At 40.7% G+C, this 23,354-nt stretch overlaps 1 protein-coding gene across 1 annotated transcript in view; it reads left to right on the top strand.

The window, feature by feature from the left end:
* CSMD1 (CUB and Sushi multiple domains 1) overlaps positions 1-23,354 on the top strand; it is a 2,074,981-nt gene that overhangs the window by 1,261,237 nt on the left and 790,390 nt on the right. Inside the window, exon 6 of the mRNA XM_033177634.1 lies at positions 9,529-9,641. Coding sequence (XP_033033525.1) covers positions 9,529-9,641 — 113 coding nt within the window. The remainder of the gene's footprint in view (positions 1-9,528; positions 9,642-23,354) is intronic.

Below are 23,354 nucleotides of genomic sequence, written 5' to 3' on the forward strand. Positions count from 1 at the left end.
GAAATCTCAGTGTTCATAAATAAAGTGTTACCGGAACACAACCACTGCCATTCAATGGCTATTTGCCAAGTACACCTGCAAAGTCGAACAGTTTCCAACAAAGACCATGTGACCCGTAAAGCCTGAAATACGTGCATACTCCCTGGCCCTTTACGGAAACATCCTGTTGACTGACACAAAACTAACATAGTTGTGAGTAGGCATTTGGAAATACAGATGAGGGTAAAGAGCGGATGTGAGTGTAGGTGGTGGTAGAGAGGGGATTTACTTATGATCATTATTAATGTAGGCATGCAAATAAAATGCAATTCCAGGCTGGCACAGTGGTTCACACCTGTAATCCCAGCACTTTGAGAGGCAAAGGTGAGAGGATTGCTTGAGGCCATGAGTTCAAGATCAGCCTGGACAACACAGTGAGACACCCCCCCAGTCTCTACAAAAAAATTAAAAGATTACAAAACTATCCAGGAATGGTATGCACATATAGTCCCAGCTACTCCAGAGGCTGAGGCAAGAGGATGGCTTGAGCCCAGGAGTCGGAGACTGTGTGAGCTGTGATTGCACTACTGCACTCCAACCTGGGTGAAAAAGCAAGACGCTGTCTCAAGAAAGAAAAATTCCACCTGGTTTTTCAGTCAGAACCATTAATAAAGAATGTGATTGAGAAAATATATATGTTCAAAGCAACAACGAAACAAGCATTGATTGCAGTTGTAAAAAGTTCAGCAAGTACATGCATCTTCCTACATTTACTGACGTTTTGTACTAATAGTCTTTTTTTCTTTTTAATTATACTTTAAGTTCTAGGGTACATGTGCATAACGTGCAGGTTTGTTACATATGTATACTTGTGCCATGTTGGTGTGCTGCACCCATCAACTCGTCAGCACCCATCAATTCATCATTTATATCAGGTATAACTCCCATGCAATCCCTCCCCCCTCCCCCCTCCCCATGATAGGCCCCAATGTGTGATGTTCCCCTTCCCGAGTCCATGTGATCTCATTGTTCAGTTCTCACCTATGAGTGAGAACATGCGGTGTTTGGTTTTCTGTTCTTGTGATAGTTTGCTAAGAATGATGGTTTCCAGCTGCATCCATGTCCCTACAAAGGATGCAAATTCATCCTTTTTTATGGCTGCATAATATTCCATGGTGTATATGTGCCACATTTTCTTAATCCAGTCTGTCACTGATGGACATTTGGGTTGATTCCAAGTCTTTGCTATTGTGGATAGTGCCGCAGTAAACATACGTGTGCATGTGTCTTTATAGCAGCATGATTTATAATCCTTTGGGTATATACCCAGTAGTGGGATGGCTGGGTCATATGGTACATCTAGTTCTAGATCCTTGAGGAATTGCCATACTGTTTTCCATAATGGTTGAACTAGTTTACAATCCCATCAACAGTGTAAAAGTGTTCCTATTTCTCCACATCCTCTCCAGCACCTGTTGTTTCCTGACTTTTTAATGATTGCCATTCTAACTGGTGTGAGATGGTATCTCATTGTGGTTTTGATTTGCATTTCTCTGATGGCCAGTGATGATGAGCATTTTTTCATGTGTCTGTTGGCTGTATGAATGTCTTCTTTTGAGAAATGTCTGTTCATATCCTTTGCCACTTTTTGATGGGGTTGTTTGCTTTTTTCTTGTACATTTGTTTGAGTTCTTTGTAGATTCTGGATATTAGCCCTTTGTCAGATGAGTAGATTGCAAAAATTTTCTCCCATTCTGTAGGTTGCCTGTTCACTCTGATGGTAGTTTCTTTTGCTGTGCAAAAGCTCTTTAGTTTAATTAGATCCCATTTGCCAATTTTGGCTTTTGCTGCCGTTGCTTTTGTTGTTTTCGACATGAAGTCCTTGCCCATGCCTATGTCCTGAATGGTACTACCTAGATTTTCTTCTAGGGTTTTTATGGTATTAGGTCTAACATTTAAGTCTCTAATCCGTCTTGAATTAATTTTCGTATAAGGAGAAAGGAAAGGATCCAGTTTCAGCTTTCTACTTATGGCTAGCCAATTTTCCCAGCACCATTTATTAAATAGGGAGTCCTTTCCCCATTTCTTGTTTCTCTCAGGTTTGTCAAAGATCAGATGGCTGTAGATGTGTGGTATTTTTTCTGAGGACTCTGTTCTGTTCCATTGGTCTATATCTCTGTTGTGGTACCAGTACCATGCTGTTTTGGTTACTGTAGCCTTGTAGTATAGTTTGAAGTCAGGTAGCATGATGCCTCCAGCTTTGTTCTTTTGACTTAGGATTGTCTTGGCAATGCGAGCTCTTTTTTGGTTCCATATGAACTTTAAAGCCATTTTTTCCAGTTCTGTGAAGAAACTCATTGGTAGCTTGATGGGGATGGCATTGAATCTATAAATAACCTTGGGCAGTATGGCCATTTTCACGATATTGATTCTTCCTATCCATGAGCATGGTATGTTCTTCCATTTGTTAGTGTCCTCTTTTATTTCACTGAGCAGTGGTTTGTAGTTCTCCTTGAAGAGGTCCTTTACATCCCTTGTAAGTTGGATACCTAGGTATTTTATTCTCTTTGAAGCAATTGTGAATGGAAGTTCATTCCTGATTTGGCTCTCTGCTTCTCTGTTACTGGTGTATAAGAATGCTTGTGATTTTTGCACATTAATTTTGTATCCTGAGACTTTGCTGAAGTTGCTTATCAGCTTAAGGAGATTTTCGGCTGAGACGATGGGGTTTTCTAAATATACCATCATGTCATCTGCAAACAGGGACAATTTGACTTCTTCTTTTCCTAACTGGATACCCTTGATTTCTTTCTCTTGCCTGATTGCCCTAGCCAGAACTTCCAACACTATGTTGAATAGGAGTGGTGAGAGAGGGCATCCCTGTCTTGTGCCAGTTTACAAAGGGAATTTTTCCAGTTTTTGCCCATTCAGTATGATATTGACTGTGGGTTTGTCATAAATAGCTCTTATTATTTTGAGGTACGTTCCATCAATACCAAATTTATTGAGCGTTTTTAGCATGAAGGGCTGTTGAATTTTGTCAAAGGCCTTTTCTGCATCTATTGAGATAATCATGTGGTTCTTGTCTTTGGTTCTGTTTATATGCTGGATTACGTTTATTGATTTGCGAATGTTGAACCAGCCTTGCATCCCAGGGATGAAGCCCACTTAATCATGGTGGATAAGCTTTTTGATGTGCTGCTGAATCCGGTTTTCCAGTATTTTATTGAGGATTTTTGCATTGATGTTCATCAGGGATATTGGTCTAAAATTTTCTTTTTTTGTTGTGTCTCTGCCAGGCTTTGGTATCAGGATGATGTTGGCCTCATAAAATGAGTTAGGGAGGATTCCCTCTTTTTCTATTGATTGGAATAGTTTCAGAAGGAATGGTACCAGCTCCTCTTCGTACCTCTGGTAGAATTCAGCTGTGAATCCATCTGGTCCTGGACTTTTTTTGGTTGGTAGGCTATTATTATTGCCTCATTTCAGAGCCTGCTATTGGTCTATTCAGGGATTCAACTTCTTCCTGGTTTAGTCTTGGGAGAGTGTAAGTGTCCAGGAAATTATCCATTTCTTCTAGATTTTCTAGTTGATTTGCGTAGAGGTGTTTATAGTATTCTCTGATGTTAGTTTGTATTTCTGTGGGGTTGGTGGTGATATCCCCTTTATCACTTTTTATTGCGTCTATTTGATTCCTCTCTCTTTTCTTCTTTATTAGTCTTGCTAGCGGTCTGTCAATTTTGTTGATCTTTTCAAAAAACCAACTCCTGGATTCATTGATTTTTTGGAGGGTTTTTTGTGTCTCTATCTCCTTCAGTTCTGCTCTGATCTTAGTTATTTCTTGCCTTCTGCTAGCTTTTGAATGTGTTTGCTCTTGCTTCTCTAGTTCTTTTAATTGTGATGTTAGAGTGTCAATTTTAGATCTCTCCTGCTTTCTCTTGTGGGCATTTAGTGCTATAAATTTCCCTCTACACACTGCTTTAAATGTGTCCCAGAGTTTCTGGTATGTTGTATCTTTGTTCTCATTGGTTTCAAAGAACATCTTTATTTGTGCCTTCATCTCGTTATGTACCCAGTAGTCATTCAGGAGCAGGTTGTTCAGTTTCCATGTAGTTGAGCAGTTTTGATTGAGTTTCTTAGTCCTGAGTTCTAGTTTGATTGCACTGTGGTCTGAGAGACAGTTTGTTATAATTTCTGTTCTTTGACATTTGCTGAGGAGTGCTTTACTTCCAATTATGTGGTCAATTTTGGAATAAGTGCGATGTGGTGCTGAGAAGAATGTATATTCTGTTGATTTGGGGTGGAGAGTTCTATAGATGTCTATTAGGTCCGCTTGGTGCAGAGATGAGTTCAATTCCTGGATATCCTTGTTAACTTTCTGTCTCGTTGTTCTGTCTAAGGTTGACAGTGGAGTGTTGAAGTCTCCCATTATTATTGTATGGGAGTCTAAGTCTCTTTGTAAGTCTCTAAGGACTTGCTTTATGAATCTGGGTGCTCCTGTATTGGGTGCATATATATTTAGGATAGTTAGCTCTTCCTGTTGAATTGATCCCTTTACCATTATGTAATGGCCTTCTTTGTCTCTTTTGATCTTTGATGGTTTAAAGTCTGTTTTATCAGAGACTAGGATTGCAACCCCTGCTTTTTTTTGTTCTCCATTTGCTTGGTTGATCTTCCTCCATCCCTTTATTTTGAGCCTATGTATGTCTCTGCATGTGAGATGGGTCTCCTGAATACAGCAGACTGATGGGTCTTGACTCTTTATCCAGTTTGCCAGTCTGTGTCTTTTAATTGGAGCATTTAGTCCATTTCCATTTAAGGTTAATATTGTTATGTGTGAACTTGATCCTGCCATTATGATATTAACTGGTTATTTTGCTCGTTAGTTGATGCAATTTCTTCCTAGCCTGGATGTTCTTTACATTTTGGCATGTTTTTGCAATGGCTGGTACCGGTTGTTCCTTTCCATGTTTAGGGCTTCCTTCAGGGTCTCTTGTAAGGCAGGCCTGGTGGTGACAAAATCTCTAAGCATTTGCTTCTCTGTAAAGGATTTTATTTCTCCTTCACTGATGAAACTTAGTTTGGCTGGATATGAAATTCTGGGTTGAAAATTCTTTTCTTTGAGAATGTTGAATATTGGTCCCCATTCTCTTCTGGCTTGTAGAGTTTCTGCCAAGAGATCTGCTATTAGTCTGATGGGCTTCCCTTTGTGGGTAACCCGACCTTTCTCTCTGGCTGCCCTTAAGATTTTTTCCTTCATTTCAACTTTGGTGAATCTGGCAATTATGTGTCTTGGAGTTGCTCTTCTCGAGGAGTATCTTTGTGGCGTTCTCTGTATTTCCTGAATTTGAATGTTGGCCTGCCCTACTAGTTTGGGGAAGTTCTCCTGGATGATATCCTGAAGAGTGTTTTCCAACTTGGTTCCATTTTCCCCCTCACTTTCAGGCACCCCAATCAGACGTAGATTTGGTCTTTTTACATAATCCCACACTTCTTGCAGGCTTTGTTCATTTCTTTTTCTTCTTTTTTCTTTTGGTTTCTCTTCTCGCTTCATTTCATTCATTTGATCCTGAATCGCTGATACTCTTTCTTCCAGTTGATCGAGTCGGTTACTGAAGCTTGTGGATTTGTCACGTATTTCTCGTGTCATGGTTTTCATCTCTGTCATTTCGTTTATGACCTTCTCTGCATTAATTATTCTAGCTATCAATTCTTCCACTTTTTTCAAGAATTTTAGTTTCTTTGTGCTGAGTACGTAATTCCTCCTTTAGCTCTGAGAAGGTTGATGGACTGAAGCCTTCTTCTCTCATCTCATCAAAGTCATTCTCTGACCAGCTTTGATCCGTTGCTGGCGATCAGCTGCGCTCCTTTGCAGGGAGAGATGCGCTCTCATTTTTTGAATTTCCAGCTTTTCTGCCCTGCTTCTTCCCCATCTTTGTGGTTTTATCTGTCTCTGGTCTTTGATGATGGTGACGTACTGATGGAGTTTTGGTATAGGTGTTCTTCCTGTTTGATAGTTTTCCTTCTAATAGTCAGGACCCTCAGCTGTAGGTCTGTTGGAGATTGCTTGAGGTCCACTCCAGACCCTTTTTGCCTGGGTATCAGCAGCAGACGTTGCAGAAGATAGAATATTGCTGAACAGCGAGTGTACCTGTCTGATTCTTCCTTTGGAAGCTTCCTCTCAGGGGTGTACTCCACCCTGTGAGGTGTGGGGTGTCAGACTGCCTCTAGTGGGGGATGTCTCCCAGTTAGGTTACTCAGGGGTCAGGGACCCACTTGAGCAGGCAGTCTGTCCATTCTCAGATCTCAACCTCCATGTTGGGAGATCCACTGCTCTCTTCAAAGCTGTCAGACAGAGTCGTTCGCGTCTGCACAGGCCTCTGCTGCTTCCCCTGTTGTTTTTTTAGCTGTGCCCTGTCCCCAGAGGTGGAGTCTACAGAGACAGGCAGGTTTCCTTGAGCTGCTGTGAGCTCCACCCAGTTCAAGCTTCCCAGCGGCTTTGTTTACCTACTTAAGCCTCAGCAATGGCGGGCGCCCCTCCCCCAGCCTCGCTGCTGCCTTGCGGTTAGATTGCAGACTGCTGTGCTAGCAATGAGGGAGGCTCCGTGGCTGTGGGACCCTCCCAGCCAGTTGTGGGTATAATCTCCTGGTGTGCCTGTTTGCTTAAAGCGCAGTATTGTGGTGGGAATTACCCGATTTTCCAGGTGTTGTGTGTCTCAGTTTGCCTGGCTAGGAAAAGGGATTCCCTTCCCCCTTGCGCTTCCCAGGTGAGGCAGTGCCTTGCCCTGCTTCAGCTGTCGCTGGTCGGGCTGCAGCAACTGACCAGCACAGATTGTCCGGCACTCCCCAGTGAGATGACCCCAGTACCTCAGTTGAAAATGCAGAAATCACTGGTCTTCTGTGTTGCTCGCGCCGGGAGTTGGAGACTGGAGCTGTTCCTATTCGGCCATCTTGCTCCGCCCCTCTGTACTAATGGTCTTATATCACCGTATGAAATAGAAACTTACGGGGGTTGAATACATATCAGTGAAGTATTTTGAGAGCTTTGGGTACTATTAGTTATGTATATATTGTACATTGGAATAGTATCTGATGTGGAAAGGGTAGTCTTGCTTCTGTGCTTAATTTCAGAGTATATGTGTTTGTAGTTTTTAAATTTTCTATGTCTGCATTTAACATTTTTTGTATGTGTAATCTGTGTGTATAAAAAATAATTATTGTAATTTTTAATATACAAAGAAAACAATGATTTTTTTTTTTTTGAGATAGAGTCTCGCTCTGCCACCCAGGCAAGAGTGCAGTGGCATGGTCTCGGCTCACTGAGAGTTCCGCCTCCCGGATTCACGCCATTCTCCTGCCTCAACCTCCCAAGTAGCTGGGACTACAGGCTCCCACCACCACGCCTGGCTAATTTTTTGTATTTTTAGTAGAGACGAGGTTTCACTGTGTTAGCCAGGATGGTCTCAATCTCCTGACCTCATGATCCACCCACCTTGGCCTCCCAAAGTCCTGGGATTACAGGTGTGAGCCACCGCACCCGGCCACAATGATTTTTTAAAGTACATGTAAGTTCAATAAGTACAGGTGAGCTGGACAGACTGTGGGGTTTTTGAATCTAATTTTTTAGACATTCTTAGTATTAGGCAAATAAGTATGTGGCCTATAGAATTTGCAACATAATCTCATCAGAAAAACAAAGAAAAAGGTGATTAAATGTGCCTTGGAGTCAGCTGTGTCCAGCTGTCACCAGCCAGTACTACATAAATCCAAGTCAATAGGCAAATCTGAGCAGTGTACTTCTCTTACAGAAGATTATTTCAAACACGGGCATAAACACTGTTGCAATTGCTTACAGTCAAGATTTGGCTTTTAGCTTAAAGTGGATCCTGTACATTTTTAAACCTGAGAGTTGGAATAGAGCACCCTGACATCAGACAGCTTGACTGTGTATTTCATCTGGTGCTGCTTCCTGCAGGTAATAGAATAAGTAGGGAAATGCTCTCTACACAGGTGACCCATTTCGTAGCAAATCCTCTGCACAGAAATGAGATCCCCAGCTTTACCAAGCAGCTGCGGTGCTCTCAGGCAGGCCCACACACAGCACCACAGTTCTTCAAGTTCCTGCTAGAGGCAATTTGGTTAAACCCTCACAGATCATCTACCCGGATAAGCATCATTCTGAAAATAGAGTTGGTTACCAAGATGCAAAATAATCATTCACTGCATAACCACTTGTAGAGCACATGGAGAATGTGCTTGAGGTACATTTACATGTGCATCCGTATCATCTCTTTCCACTCCTTGATATAGGTATTTTCATGCCCAGTGTATACAATGGAAAACTGAGGTTCACAAGCATGATCCACCTCTGGTGCCTCACCTGGTGCAAAGTCGAGCCAGCACGCAATCCTGTATCAGAAGCATCCTAATGCAGTGAGGTTTATGCCACTGAAAAACTAACTATTGCGCCTCTAACAGGCAGGAGCTTCACTATCTTAGAATGTTTTTATTCCTTCGTAAGCACACAAGGGTTTCAATAGTAAGAAATAAAACACATGATTGTTTCTGACAACTAAACTGCACGTTATAAAGGGAGCTGGATATTTTAAACAGCTTAACCAGAAATTGATTGCATCTTATTTTTAAAAGATTAATGCACTGCTTTCCTAAAACATAATTTTATTCCCTTGCAAATCTCTTCTGCAGTTCTTGTCATCAATCTCATAAATGGTCCTCTTCTTTACTTTGGAAGAATGGCCCAGGTTGTGAGTCCTGCAGATGGGATGCTGGGAATATAGGATGCTACCAAGCATGAGAAAATTTTTTTGGAGTCTCACTCAGGTTAAATAGAATTCCTGTCTTGTGGCCGGGTGTGGTGGCTCACGCTTGTAATCCTAGCACTTCGGAAGGCCGAGGCAGGTGGATCACCTGAGGTCAGGAGTTAGAGACCAGCCTGGCCATGATGGCAAAACTCTGTCTCTACTGAAAATGCAAAAATTAGCCAGGCATGATGGTGCATGCCTGCAATCCCAGCTACTCGCGAGGCTGAGGCAGGAGAATTGCTTGAGCCCAGGAGGTGGAGGTTGCAGTGAGCCAAGATTGTACCACTGCCCTCCAGCCTGGGCAACACAGTGAGATTCCATCTCAAAAAAAAAAAAAAATTACTAAGTCTTCAAGTAACAAAAGGCAGAATTTTATCATTTGCCTATTTCTTTTCCTTTTTTCTGATTCATTGTGATTAAGGTCCTGATGAAAAGAACTAAGCGATCAAAAGAATACCTTCTCCTGCATTCACCATTAATAAAGGAGAATCAAAGTATCAAATATTTTTGAAAATATTCATTGCATCAAGGGATTTAGCATGTACATTTGGGAAAAGATGAAATTATCTTGATCATTTTGGGGTTCAAAGTCAATTAATACATGGCCTCTGTTTTAAGCATCTCAAGATGAAGGATTTAAGTAATCAGATTTTAAGGTGGTTTTGATACAGGACATTTGATCTATTGGTTTACAAGGGAGATATTTTTTCCTCTTTCTCTTCTCTAGGCTAACTGGCATGAACCTCCCCTCTCCAGTTATCAGTAGCAAGAATTGGCTACGACTCCATTTCACCTCTGACAGCAACCATCGACGCAAAGGATTTAACGCTCAGTTCCAAGGTAAGGATGCTCCATCTTATAAGAAAAAAAAAAAAGAGCGTAATATATCTTGATCCTTTCTAGCTATGAAATTTTAGAAGTGTGATAGATAAATAGCTTGAAAATGGCTTCTAATTCCTTTATTCACAGCTATCTATAGAAACCACATAGTCAACAGCTGGCAACTTACTAGTAAAGCTATATCATTGTCAGAGTATACAGGACATGTATAGTTTCTTGTTATACTGGAACAACTGCTCAGTTTTAATCAATAGCCATTTATTATCATTTATTTTAATTGTTATACACATAATCTGTAAATATCCACAGCAGTTTGGCTATTGCATTTCTCTTCATGCTAAGAGTGCTGTAGCGTATAGGTTGCATGAAAAAGCACAAAAAATATTGTGATATCACTCTTAATCCTAAAGGCCTTCACACCGCATAAATGCCTGATTCAGTAATTTACACATAGTGAACCTTAAAAAGAAAGATTCTGGATTTCTTGCAGCGGAGCAAAATGGGGAGTCTACAGTCATGAGGAGGGAGGTTGGTAATGAAATGTTCTTTTTCTCTTTCGTTTCTAAGGTCTATACGTAGATCGTGTTGTATCATTTCCTGTATGTTTCTCATAATGAGTAATCCTTATTAATACAGCAAAAAAACTATTGAATTTATTAAGCAGTCCACTGAAAATCATTCCACTTTGATTTCCAAATTAAAATAACATGACCGTGCTTGAAAATAATAGACCTTTCCAATCAAGCTGCCTAAACTTTCCCCACATTGTGATGATGAGAATGTTGGCCCCATTAAGGCAGCATTCCCTGAACACCTGCCACGTGCAAGAGAGGACACCAAGCCCTGCAGTGCCAGAGAAATGACAGCATCCTCCATGCTCCAGGAATTAGTAGGTCAGAGAGACCGTTTGCAGTTTGTAAATAACTCCCATGAAAGTCAGAATGCAAAGGGAACTCATTATAGCTCCTGCTGGAGATTCTAGTCATTTTTTGACAAACTGGTCTAAATATCTCTTATCTTACACATTTTAAAATCCATTTTGCTTTCATTGTTTCCTTCAGGATGACCAGTAGAAAAACAAGGGTCATTTGCAAGGAACGAAACACAGAGTGTGCTGAGAAGCACACATCATAACCAGCAGTTTCTATTTGCCACCCAATGCCCGGGGCACATGATGCACACAGAACTCATCTGCCTCAGAATCCAGGGGCAAATTGGTTTCAATGATATATGTTTGTTATTGTTGTTGTTGGGGGAGGGGGGCAGTGGACAGAGTCTTGCTCTGTTGCCCAGGCTGGAGTGCAGTTGTGTGATCTTGGCTCACTGCAACTTCCACCTCCTGGGCTCAAGTGATTCTCCTGTCTCAGCCTCCCAAGTAGCTGGGATTACAGGTACACACCACCCCACCCAGCTAATTTTGTATTTTTAGTAGAGACGGGGTTTTGCCATGTTGGCCAGGCTGGTCTTGAACTCCTGACCTCAGATGATCTGCCTGCCTCAGCCTCCCCAAAGTGCTGGGGTAACAGGCGTAAGCAACCGCACCCAGCCCCAAAATATATTTTAGACTTCATCAGGAACATTTTCCATCTCACCATGCCTTCTGATGTTGCCAGACATTCTTACCTTGATCTCCTTTGGTTGCAAAGAAGCTGCCCTGAAATTTTATTGGAGTGAAACTAAATGTACTTTCCCTTCGCCTGGGGCCAGGCCAGGCTGATCCTCCTTTTCCATACCTGCTTGTATTTGCCTTTGTCTTGTGGTGGCCATATACTCTGGCTGCAGTTAGAATGGAGTAAGTGTGGGATGGGCATATTGGTGGTGGGAGGTGGGCTCATACTGAGACTGGGTGGGTGTGAATGAGGAAGACTCCATGTGGTCTGGTAGGTAAATTCTATCTGCGCTTCCTCTACACTGATCCACATCTATGGATATATCCATCCCATCCCTGATTTAACATAACCATCAGTCAATATTTACAATGCCGATGGACTGATCATATAGTTACTTAGGTTGATTTACAGATTTGTCTCAAAATGTTAATTGATCTTTTCCTAGAGCTCTCAATAATTGAACAGCGTTGAACTAAAGAAAAATTTCTAAGTATTTGTTTCTCAAACCTGATCAGTGAACTTGGGATTTGTATCTGTAATTGAAAGAAAGGTTAAAAGTTGAATATCAAATTTGAAGCTTCTCCAAGATGGTAGATATAAGACACTTATTGGTTGGCTGAAAATAGCAATCACTTAGATGGATCAGACATTGACTTTAAAAGTTTAAAAAATACAAAATTAATAAAAGTATTATATAGAGAGTATATAAATTATATAAACAACACAATTGAATTCTAGAATTAAACTATATGTACCTTATATACACTTCATTCTTTTATATATTATAGAAGTATAAATTATAATTACATAATTATATATAGTATAATATATGCTTAATTATATATTTAAGTATAAACATTTATACTTAAATTATAAAGTATATGTAATTATATATAATTAAATTAGATTTATATAATAAATATATAAATATATATAGATGTATATGTGTATGCATATATATACACACACACACACATACTTTAATTGTATATATAAGGAGAGAGGAGTAAAAAATTTGGCATTTAATTCTAAAACGGTTAAAAGGTGTGAAGGTATCAGGAGAGTTAAGCCTGGCTTAACAGTAATGTATTAGGACACATTTCAAGGCTGAGTTTGAAGTTCACCTCCAAGACAACACGGTACAATGAAGTTACCTTTTTTCATTAGCACATGGGCCTTACTGAACAGGGGACTTCATGCTTATCACCACGTTTAGGCGCCGCCTGTGGAAGGTTAGGTTCAGTACTAGACGCCACCCTCTGAAGAAGAAGAAGGACCAGAGACCAGCCGGGAAGATGACAAGACCCATCGGAAGGAGGATGGGAGGGAGCTTAGAGGGCGCATGGTGCCCAGTACGCAGAAAGGCACCGCGAGTATTTTTCTGACTCCAGAGGGCAGAACCGTCACCAAGGAATGGAAGGTCCAGCGTGGTTGTTCTTGCCGATTCTAGAACAAACCTAAGGACACCAAAAGCTGGAGACAGAGCAACGGCTTAGGATGAGATGGGCCCTTGTCAGAGTCCCTGCCAGCCATCCAGTGGCCACCCCTCCACACCGGGCTGTCCTGATGTTTTGCAAGTAAGATCCTCAAGTTTGTTCCTTCAAAGGGCAAATGGGAAACCTTCTGTCACGCAGGGAAAACATTTGTTCAGCTGAGTCTTCCCCTTGTCTGTACTGAGATTGAAAACCAGGAAGCCCAGATTGTGTTGTACTTTTTATCTCAACTAAATACATTAAAGAGGGAAAACCTGATATTACTTTTGCCAACAAAAATTGCAAAACAAACAAAAAAGCATAGTCAATTGATACTTGGGAACTAATAAGACAACAACAATACTAGTGAAAACTTACCTAATGTAAACATTATTTTGTTATTTTCTTATCTTTCCAAATGTTCTGTCAAACAACCTGAATCATATATATGATATATTTAACCTGAATCATATATATGATATATATATGTGTGTGTATATATGTATGTGTGTGTGTGTGTATATATATATATATATATATATATATATATATATATATATATATATATATATATATATATATATATATATATATATATATATATAAAACAGAGAAGAACATTTTAAAAAGAACATACATTTTTATTCTTGGCATATATTTTATATTTTTAACATTATTGTAGTCACCTTTATCATTTATGGTCATTTGTGAGAACACGAAAATTCCATCAGTGTTACTTGGATTGATATGATTGCTGAGGATTTGGAATTCCTAGGAAACCCTTTGTGGTTCCTAAGCTATAGTTGAGCCCCCTGGTGGTCTGTTTCTATGAGAAACTGCTTTGTTATCCAGCGTATGATGCTTACACAGAATTGTGTAACTTCTCAGAAACAAATAATGTATTCTTTTTAACTTGAAGCTTTTCTTGGTCAAATAAATGACAACCAACATAAAATATTCTTTCTACTCTTCCCTTATATTTTTAACTTTCATCTCCAAATTCTTTATTCTCTGAGTCTTACACTTTCTTCTTTGACTTTCACCTCTGCAATCATATAATCAAGTCATGCCAGAAGCAGTAGTAAGGCTGATTGACAAGTAAAACTGTTCTACAGTTGCTACTCTTAAAATCTATTCACTTTTAAAATAGCACTGTGAACAAAAGAAGTAGAAAATGCAGGGGAAAAAAACCACAATGTATTTGCAGTATCTTCTGTGTATATTGGGCTCTGGTTGAAAGACAGATTTATGCAGGACACATTATTTCTTTAAATCAGCTGAAAATTGAGCCCATTCTTTATATGTTGCCTCCATCATTAATTATAATTAATGAAGTGCCTTGTTAGCACAATCCATCATCTAGACGTTTTCAATGTCTACAAGATAAATTTTTTGAAAATATATTAATCTTGAACCATGAGGGCCCCCTCACTACTAAATCGCCATCGAAGTGTTGGGCTCCAGTTTTACATATGTTTACCTGACTATTTATAAAATTACAATTTTCACAAAATGAAATTCCCATTGATTTTTTGTAACTGATAAATCATTTTGAAAGTAAGTGTTTGTAATAAAATTCCAATTTATATAGGGAACATTCATCTCATAAATCAAGGGAAACCCTGACCGTGTCAATAAAACTTGTGTTGACACAAATAATTAGCTTGTTTTTAAGTTATAGTTTCCTATAACTATTGATTTTCCCTTTTAATTAAAATGAAGAACTTTATACCAAATGGAGACTTTCATGTTATTAGAAAGGCATTTTGAGTTATTGAAAGCCTCATGTTCCCAGGTTATTCTAATTTAGATAAAACTCCCATATGCATTCCCCGTTCTCCAATGTTCACATTTTCTGCAATTTGAAATGCAGTTTCCAGAGCTCTATCTAGGACGCTACCTGGATTCTGGTGGCATGCATGGCTGCCTCTCCTTTTAAAACAGTGTGAAAAATAGTAACCATTATCTTGAACCTAGAAAGTGCTCAATTACGTTTAGTGGAAGGAATGGAGGAAATCAAGTGCTCTTATTCCCCTCAAGGCCCCACAGACGGCAGGAAGCGGTGGCTCACGCCTGTAATCCCAGCACTTTGGGAGGCCGAGACGGGCGGATCACGAGGTCAGGAGTTCGAGACCATCCTGGCTAACACGGTGAAACCCTGTCTCTACTAAAAAATACAAAAAAAAAACTAGCCGGGCGAGGTGGCGGGCGCCTGTAGTCCCAGCTACTCGGGAGGCTGAGGCAGGAGAATGGCGGGAACCCGGGAGGCGAAGCTTGCAGTGAGCCGAGATCGCGCCACTCACTCCAGCCTGGGCGATGGAGCGAGACTCCGTCTCAAAAAAAAAAAAAAAAAAAAAAAAAAGGCCCCACAGACTATTGCTCTGCAGAGTGTCCAGAAACCTCCATGCGGGCCTCCTGCCTGTTTCCATGGCAGTGGTCATCCCTTACTCTCTTGTACTTGAGGGAACTATTAGGTAGGTATGGACTCATGAAGTATTTTTTCAATCAAAATAAATTAGTGAAATGTCTTATAACCTCTAAATAATTCTTTTTTTTTTTTTTTTTTTTTTTTTTTTTTTTTTTTGTTGAGACGGAGTCTCGCTCTGTCGCCCAGGCTGGAGTGCAGTGGCCGGATCTCAGCTCACTGCAAGCTCCGCCTCCCGGGTTTACGCCATTCTCCTGCCTCAGCCTCCCAAGAAGCTGGGACTACAGGCGCCCGCCACCTCGCCCGGCTAGTTTTTTGTATTTTTAGTAGAGACGGGGTTTCACTGTGTTCGCCAGGATGGTCTCGATCTCCTGACCTCGTGATCCGCCCGTCTCGGCCTCCCAAAGTGCTGGGATTACAGGCTTGAGCCACCGCGCCTGGCCCTAAATAATTCTTAAAACCACTAAACCTCTATGAGAAAATAGTTTTTAATAATATAACTCATTCAAATCAGAAACACATAACCACTTTTCCTAAATATCTACTTTAATTTCTCTTAGAACAAAAGATTCTTGCAGAGTCTTAATGGCAGAGCTTTTAACACTTTGGAAAAAGTGTCCATGTATGCGTTCCAAGCGGCGGACTCTTACTCTGCACTTTTCATTAAGTACTTGTGATTAGCCAGTACCCCTTCTGCCTGTGTGTCTTGCTACCTTGTTTTATAAAATAGAAATAATCACGTCCACCTTGCAGAATCATGGTGGATTTCTAATCAAATGGAAGAAAGTGGGGCAAGGGTTTTGTCCAGGGCCGGGAAGCGGGAGGGAGCTCGCCATACTGGAGACCTTCCTCATACTCAATGCCTCTCCAGCCCAAAGCAACTAAAACAAACAGCTTGAAATTCCAAATTTTAAAACATAAAGAACAGAACGACTTTTTTTTTTTTTTGCACTATTGGTGGAAATCTGAACTGATATGACTATTTTAGAAAACTGGTTTACCATCCAGCTGAATATAAGAAACATTTCAGGCATGTGTCCAACAGAAATGAGTAGCTACGCACAACCGGTACAGAGAATGTCCACAGGAGATGCAAATACCATTGTCAACCACTGTGAGTCACCTACATGTTCATTAACCATAGTAGATGTGTACAATGGAATTCTAAACAAACATGGAAACTACCTCTACATGTAACAACATAGATGACTCTCACAATATGTCATGAAAGGAAAAAAAAAAAAACATAAACCATATGATTCATTTATATGAAAATCAGGAATTTGGAAAGCTACGTATTTGCATGGATGACCATTAGTGAAAAAGAATACTGTGTCTGTATAATATTTCTGTAAAAAAGCATTTTCAAAGAAGATGATCAGAACAATCTCTTCTAGAAACTGATGAAGTGTTTAGAATTTGCTTGCAAATGGGGCCAGACAAAATTACCCAGAGAATCCCTCCTGGATGTCATGGGGTTATTGGATGGCAGAACGGAAAGAAGCTTCATCTCACATGCGGGAAATGGAGAGATGAAGGGCTGTGGCTGTTACCACACAGCTTGCAAATGGCAGAACCAGGATGTGAGCACAAGCTGCTGTGCTCTTGGCTTCACGTCAGTCTTCACAACTCTGTTTCTTCACCAACTTGTCATACTGCTCCCACTACTTACAATCAGAACATATTTTAATGGGGGGTGGTGGACAGTGAGTTATTTTTGTGAAATAAAAATCCTAATGACAAGAGAAATTTTTTTGGATAGCTGTAATTTAGTCACAGCTTTATTTCTCAGACTGGCCTATTCCAAGCAGAAATCTGACAGGCCACTGTCCTGGTCCACTGTACTCCACATCAATTCTCTTGGGCTGGCCATGTAATGACAATTTCTTAGCCCCACCCTATTGACCTTCATCAAAGATGATAAAACAGGCATGATTATTGTGTTTCTCTCAGTATATGAAGAAGTCATAAAGGTAAAAATTCATTCTGAACAGCTTTTGGGTATCTGGTAAGGATAGGAAAAATACACTTAAATTTTAGTTGTAATTATTTTGAGTAGATATTGGGGGTAATTTCTTACTAATGATGAAACAAGAGAATAAATTTCTGAAGAAAGATATGAAATATTATTCATCAGAGATGTTAAATTAATGAACAAAAATCCCACGCACACTAATGGAATACATGAATGTTTGAGTTAATGCCAGAATTTTAATTCAATGCGCTTTCATGTATTGATTTATTTTAAAGTTGTGTGTTTGAAATATTAATGCACGTCAAATGTTTGCTGTTACATATAAAACCACTTTAAATCCTTCCTTTCTCTAAACTTCGAAATGTGGTTGACATTGGAGAACTGGGTGCCAACAATGGTATTCGGTAAATCACAGCTATTTAAAACAAATTAATACTTGACAGTGACTGGTAAATTTTAAGTTCTTATGCTTGAAGAATATAAACATTTAGGTAGGTTATCATTCCTTTGGTAAATTGTCTTCCTGCAATTTATATATATATATATATTTATATATATGTGTGTGTGTGTATATATATTTTTTATTTTTATTTTTATTTTTATTTTTATTTTTATTTTTGAGACGGAGTCTCGCTCTCCCAGGCTGGAGTGCAGTGGCGTGATCTCGGCTCACTGCAAGCTCTGCCTCCCGGGTTCCCGCCATTCTCCTGCCTCAGCCCCCCGAGTAGCTGGGTCTACAGGCGCCGCCACCTCGCCCAGCTAATCTTTTGGTATTTTTAGTAGAGACGGGGTTTCACCGTGTTAGCCAGGATGGTCTCTATCTCCTGACCTCGTGATCTGCCCGCCTTGGCCTCCCAAAGTGCTGGGATTACAGGCTTGAGCCACCGCGCCTGGCCTGCAATTTATATTTTTGTGATGTGGAGGAAGAACTTATTCTGGCTTTCAGCATATCAGCCCTAAACTGCTCTTATTTTCAGCGTATCAGCCCTGAACTGCTCTTATTCTTCATGTTCTCTGTCTCATGCAGGCAATATCGTTGGCCAAATCTGCAGACAGTGTTTCATGTTTACTTCCTAAATATCCGTCTGTACCTCTTGTAGGTAGTGGTGTGCTTTGGAACGGTAAGCATGATTGTGTCTACTGTACATATTAGGAAGTTGTCCACCAAAGTCTTCAAGATTTACATTGATCAACTAGTCGTGATGTCTGGCCTTTCCCCCGCTGGTCTGCTGCTGTGACCAAGTTGGTAAGCTGCTGCAGTGACTGCTCCCCAAGCAATTACCTACATGATAGTGTAGGGAAGCCATAGGTCAGTCACACCTGTAGGGAAACCAGGAAACCTTCAAAGGCACAGGTTACATTGCTTGTTCTCTTAATGATCTGAATCAAGCTTCTGAAATTGAATGGCAAAGCTGTTGCTTAATGAAAGAAGGAATCCAGGCTGAGGAGGGTAACTTCCTGACTCCAGCAGCTGCCGGACTTCCCTGGGGATCCATGCCCCTTGTGGAAATATAACTCAAATGCCTCCGAGTGTCAGTGGAGTGCTCAGAATGAATCCAGAGATGAGTTCCAAAATGGCTGAGGAGCAAGCGTAGCAAAAGATGAATGTGGCAAACCACTGAAAATTGTGATGATTAGATCCTGGGCAAGTTTCCTCTTGCCCCCGTGCAGAATCTGGTTTCCTCAAACTGTCTCAAATTATGTGGAGTTGGCATTCACTCACCTGTTTGTAAGGCCTTTCTTTGTCACAGCAATTTTGAAGAAATGTCTCAGAGGATTCCCTCCTGCTAGTCAACTCAGTCTCAGTGATAGTTTTTAAAAGGCTCATGAGATTCCAACCAGGTTCTTGCAGAGTTGACCATCATGTTCTTTACTGTTGTAAAGGTGGCATATTCTTCTCCAGGGGATCCTTGTAGTTAACTTTCGACCATGGCATTGTCTACAGTTTACTGTCCCAAAGAATATAACAGAGAAATAATAGAGTTCAAAATGTTTTTCCATAGATATTTTTAAATTTGTGTTGAAAGTAGTAAGAGCTTTGCTTTTTCAAGACACATATCCAGGGCTACAGTTCAGGTGTATGTTCACAATGGTTGTTAAAATGTTGAATTATTTTCATCAGATGATAAATATTCACTGTCCAGAGAATCCCAAGAGCCTCCCAGCCCCAGCTCCTCTAGGCTTTGCTACAAAAGGCCTCAGCCCCGTCCTCAGTAAAGCCCTCAGAGGCCTCAGCCTGCTTCAGGCCCACTCAACTAAAGTGCTCAGGATGTTTGAACATCATCTCTTACTCTCTGTGGTAAGCATTTAGGAAATACAACATTCAGTTCCATAGATATATGAAACAAAATAAATATGAATGTCATTCATTCTGAATAAATATATACCAAGTCTTGAGAGTACCTGCATTGCTGTAATTGTGTAAGTCACTGACTCTTCATTTCTTAGCCCAGACAATGTTTCATGTTGATTTGCCATATGTCTGTAGGCATCGCTTGTAGATAGCGTGTGCTTTGGAACTTGAAGCATCACAATGTACACTGCACATGTTAAGTTGCCCACCAAAGTCATCAGCATTTACATTGATCAGCTAGTCATGGGAGTCTGGCATGAAAATAAAGATATGAGTCTTTGAATGTATTTTATTTATTTATTTATTTTTGCCTCCAAAATTTAAAAGTCCTAGTTAAAATCTAGTTTGCTAGATTTTTTCTTAGTTAAAATCTTTCTCTGGAATAAAACCTCAGGTAATTCATTAACCTGGGTTCCAAATCTGGTCCTGCTGTGCCCTGTTTAGAAATCACTGGAAGCCCACAGGGTATAACAGGCAGAGTTGATGCTGTCCACACCGTGTCCCCATTCGCCTTTTCAGACTCGTCTTTTAATCCATATTCCAAAGTTCCCAGGCTCCTGCTCCAAACACGTACTGTGGCTTGAACACATCATCCCTGTCCTGAACTCCCCCTTCTGTCAGACCTTCCATGTCCTTGTCATTCCAGAAAAGTGAAGAGACAAGTCTCAATCATTTCAGGAGGTTTATTTGCCAAAGGGAACGATGCATGCTGGGGAGACAGGTCTATGTCCTTCTCGGAAGATGATTTTGAGGGCTCTACATTTAAAGGGGAAAGGGCAAGATATTGAGAAATACACAATTTTCATGTAACGGGGGTAGGGGAAGATCATCATTCATGCCTCTGTCTGGCTCAGTGATTCTGCATTTTTTTACGTAAGATGACACAGATGAATGGGGCAGAGGAAAAAGGCAGGGAATCTGACTGGATTTTACATACGATAACACAGACGAATGGGTTCGTGGAGGAAGCAGATACGCATTTGTGTCTGGTGGGCAAGGGGGTAACTGCAGCTATAAAGATAAGCTATCAATTTACATTGCCATGGTGACATTTGAACAGAAACACCTGGAAGTAATGATCTTGCAGCTCACTAGGAATATCTTTATGGGAAAAAATATGAGGAAGTGTGTAGCTTTTCATCTTGTAGTCACCTTATTTAGGAACCGAAAAGGGGGAGGAAGGTTTTCGAGACCCAGTTCCCAGCTTGATTTTTCCCTTTGGCCTAAAGAGTTTCAGGTCCCAAGATTTAAGTTTCTTTCGCACCCTGCAACCACACTTGTTTATTTCCATTCTTCTTTTTGAAGAAACTTTTTTCCAGTCTTCTAAGTCAGTGTCAATTACTTATTCAGAAGTCCCCCCCATAATACTTACCCTTTTCTTACGCCATCCTCATGTCACACTATTCCGCACAATGCAGTTTTATGTGTGGGCAGCAAATTATCTGTTTTTCTAAAGAGCAAAAGCCACAAGTTATTTGTTGCTTCCAGCATCCAGCAAAGCCATCTCCAGAGAGGCAGAATTCACTTCCTGTTCACTGAATGAATCCTGGAATATTTCAATGCCAGAGCAAAACAAAACCACAGAAAAAGGGCAGAATCCTCTGTATTCATGAAAACAGTCATGTAACACAGTAGAGAGATGTTGGCTTTTGGAGCCTGAAGACCTTTGTGGTGCTGAGCAAGTCTCTCAGTTCTTTTAAAGGTTTGTTTATCCAGCAGTGAATTGGAGCTAACCCCAGGTGCCATACAGGAACCATAGGGGTCAAGTGAGACAAGTGTGCTGGGTGTGTGTTCTAAGGGTGGCGTGGATGTTACTGCTTCCACTAGTTGTGTGGTCTGTGCCTCGTGGTCTCCTTTCAAGAAGATGAGTGTGACGTGAGGCTGCTCAGCGCATTCTCACAGGAGGTACTCTGTTATCTCTTACAGTCATAGCACATTTACAAATGCAGAAGTAACTCTTCACAGGGAAGAAGCTGGGTCTCCTTATATCAGGAGTTCTCTGTGTTTTTTTGTTTGTTTGTTTGTTTTTTGTTTTTTTCCTCTCTTTCTCTGATCCTGTGCAAGCTTCTCAGGTGATTAAACTGGAATGCAGACACTGAGTGTAGGTGTATAGGAGAGACGCCCTTCAGGATGAGCAGAAGGAAAAGTGGACCTGGGCCCGTCTTAGGGGGAAGCACTAACAGCGCGGGGCAGACATAGTGCATCACTCTCTTCACCACGTCCACAGGCGGCTTTGTTTTACTTTCAGTGCAGCGCCAACTAACCATCAGACATGTTTTTCAAAATATGTAAGTCATAGACTATAGGCCTATTGTAAGCAATAGATAGAGGAGCACAGTTAAAAATTTACTGAGTCTCTCTGCAGGGGGTTATAATTTTACTTTTAGCTCTCGAAAAATATTCGGGCCAGATTCCCCACTGAAATGTTAGTGTAAGTTGTGGACTTTCTCCCTGGATACCAGATTTCATAAACATTTGTATGAACTTTTGTTTACCTGAAATCTTAGGGATAATAAAATGTCAAGTTGAGAATTAGGTCTATCTACAGAAAATCCAGATTGGAATGATCACATCTCCTTAATGGTGGGCTATAAAAGACCCACTTTACAGAAAGGTGATAGATGTGACTAGGTAGATAGACAGATAAATAGACTCATGGACAGGATTTCTCATCAGCAGATCCAGGTGGGTGCACCAGGATGTGAGGCAAGAATGTGCTGAGTGAGTGGGAACCTGGGAAGAAAAGGAGAGAATTCCAGCCTCCAAAGGCAATTTGCAAGGTTAAAAAAAAATCAAGATTGTTTGGAAAAAGTGGAATTAGGTTTGACATTTGTGGAAAATAATTATGAAAAAGTAAGTTTGGGCCAGGATATGATTGACATGGTAAGGAACTGGAACTTTTGCCTTTGGTGCACGAGAGGTTGCTGAAGCCGACCTGAGCAGATTTGAGAGAAAAAGGGCAGAGGGGCCATGGTGGGTCAAAGAGAAGTGGGCATATTCCTGCAAATAAATTCAACCACCACTGGGTACTTTCTTCTTTCTCAGTAGGAATGTCCATTCAGAGACAGAAATTTTGCATAGTGTTTATTTACCAGTTGGAAGTTTAGAAATCCTTATTACTTTTTTATTTTGCTAGAAGTTATCTGTCTGCACTATTTGCACTGAATAATTCAGGTTCTAACAAATAGTCTTAAAGTCAAACAGAGCATATCGTAAATGGGTAGAAATGAATGTGCCTACTAAAAACTGCAAAACAAATGGAAATGGGAAGTACATTTTATTTGTTGAATATGTATAATTGCTACCCCATCTGTCATGATGTAGGCACAGAAAATGATTAACTTCAGTAGCTGGATGAGAAAACCTGGCCCTTCTCCTTCTGTGCCCCTCTCACTGTCAAACTTCTTGAAAGGGAAGCTGCAAACCTCTTTAACTATTTAGCCTCTGACCTACTAAACCCTACCGCATGGACTCCTACCTTCTTCTTCTGTTTTTTTTGTTTGTTTTGTTTTGAGACAGAGTCTTGCTCTGTTGCCTAGGCTGGAGTGCGATAGCACGATCTCGGCTCACTGCAGCTTCTGCCTCCCAGGTTCAAGTGATTCTTCTGCCTCAACCTCCTGAGTAGCTGGGATCACAGGCACCCGCCACCGCACCTGGCTAATTTTTGTATTTTTAGTAGAGACGGAGTTTTACCATGTTGGCCAGGCTGGTCTGGAACTCCTGACCTCAAGTGAGTGATCCGTCTGCCTTGGCCTCCAAAGTGCTGGGATTACAGGCATGAGCCACCTCTCCTGGCCCCTCTATCTTCTTCTGATCCCAGTTTTCTCCCATTCCTGTGCACAGAAGCTGAGTATGGCTCTGCCTCATCCTCTCCTATA

The sequence above is a fragment of the Trachypithecus francoisi genome, unplaced genomic scaffold (assembly GCF_009764315.1).
Source record: "Trachypithecus francoisi isolate TF-2019V2 unplaced genomic scaffold, Tfra_2.0 Contig01558, whole genome shotgun sequence".
NCBI lineage: Eukaryota > Metazoa > Chordata > Mammalia > Primates > Cercopithecidae > Trachypithecus > Trachypithecus francoisi.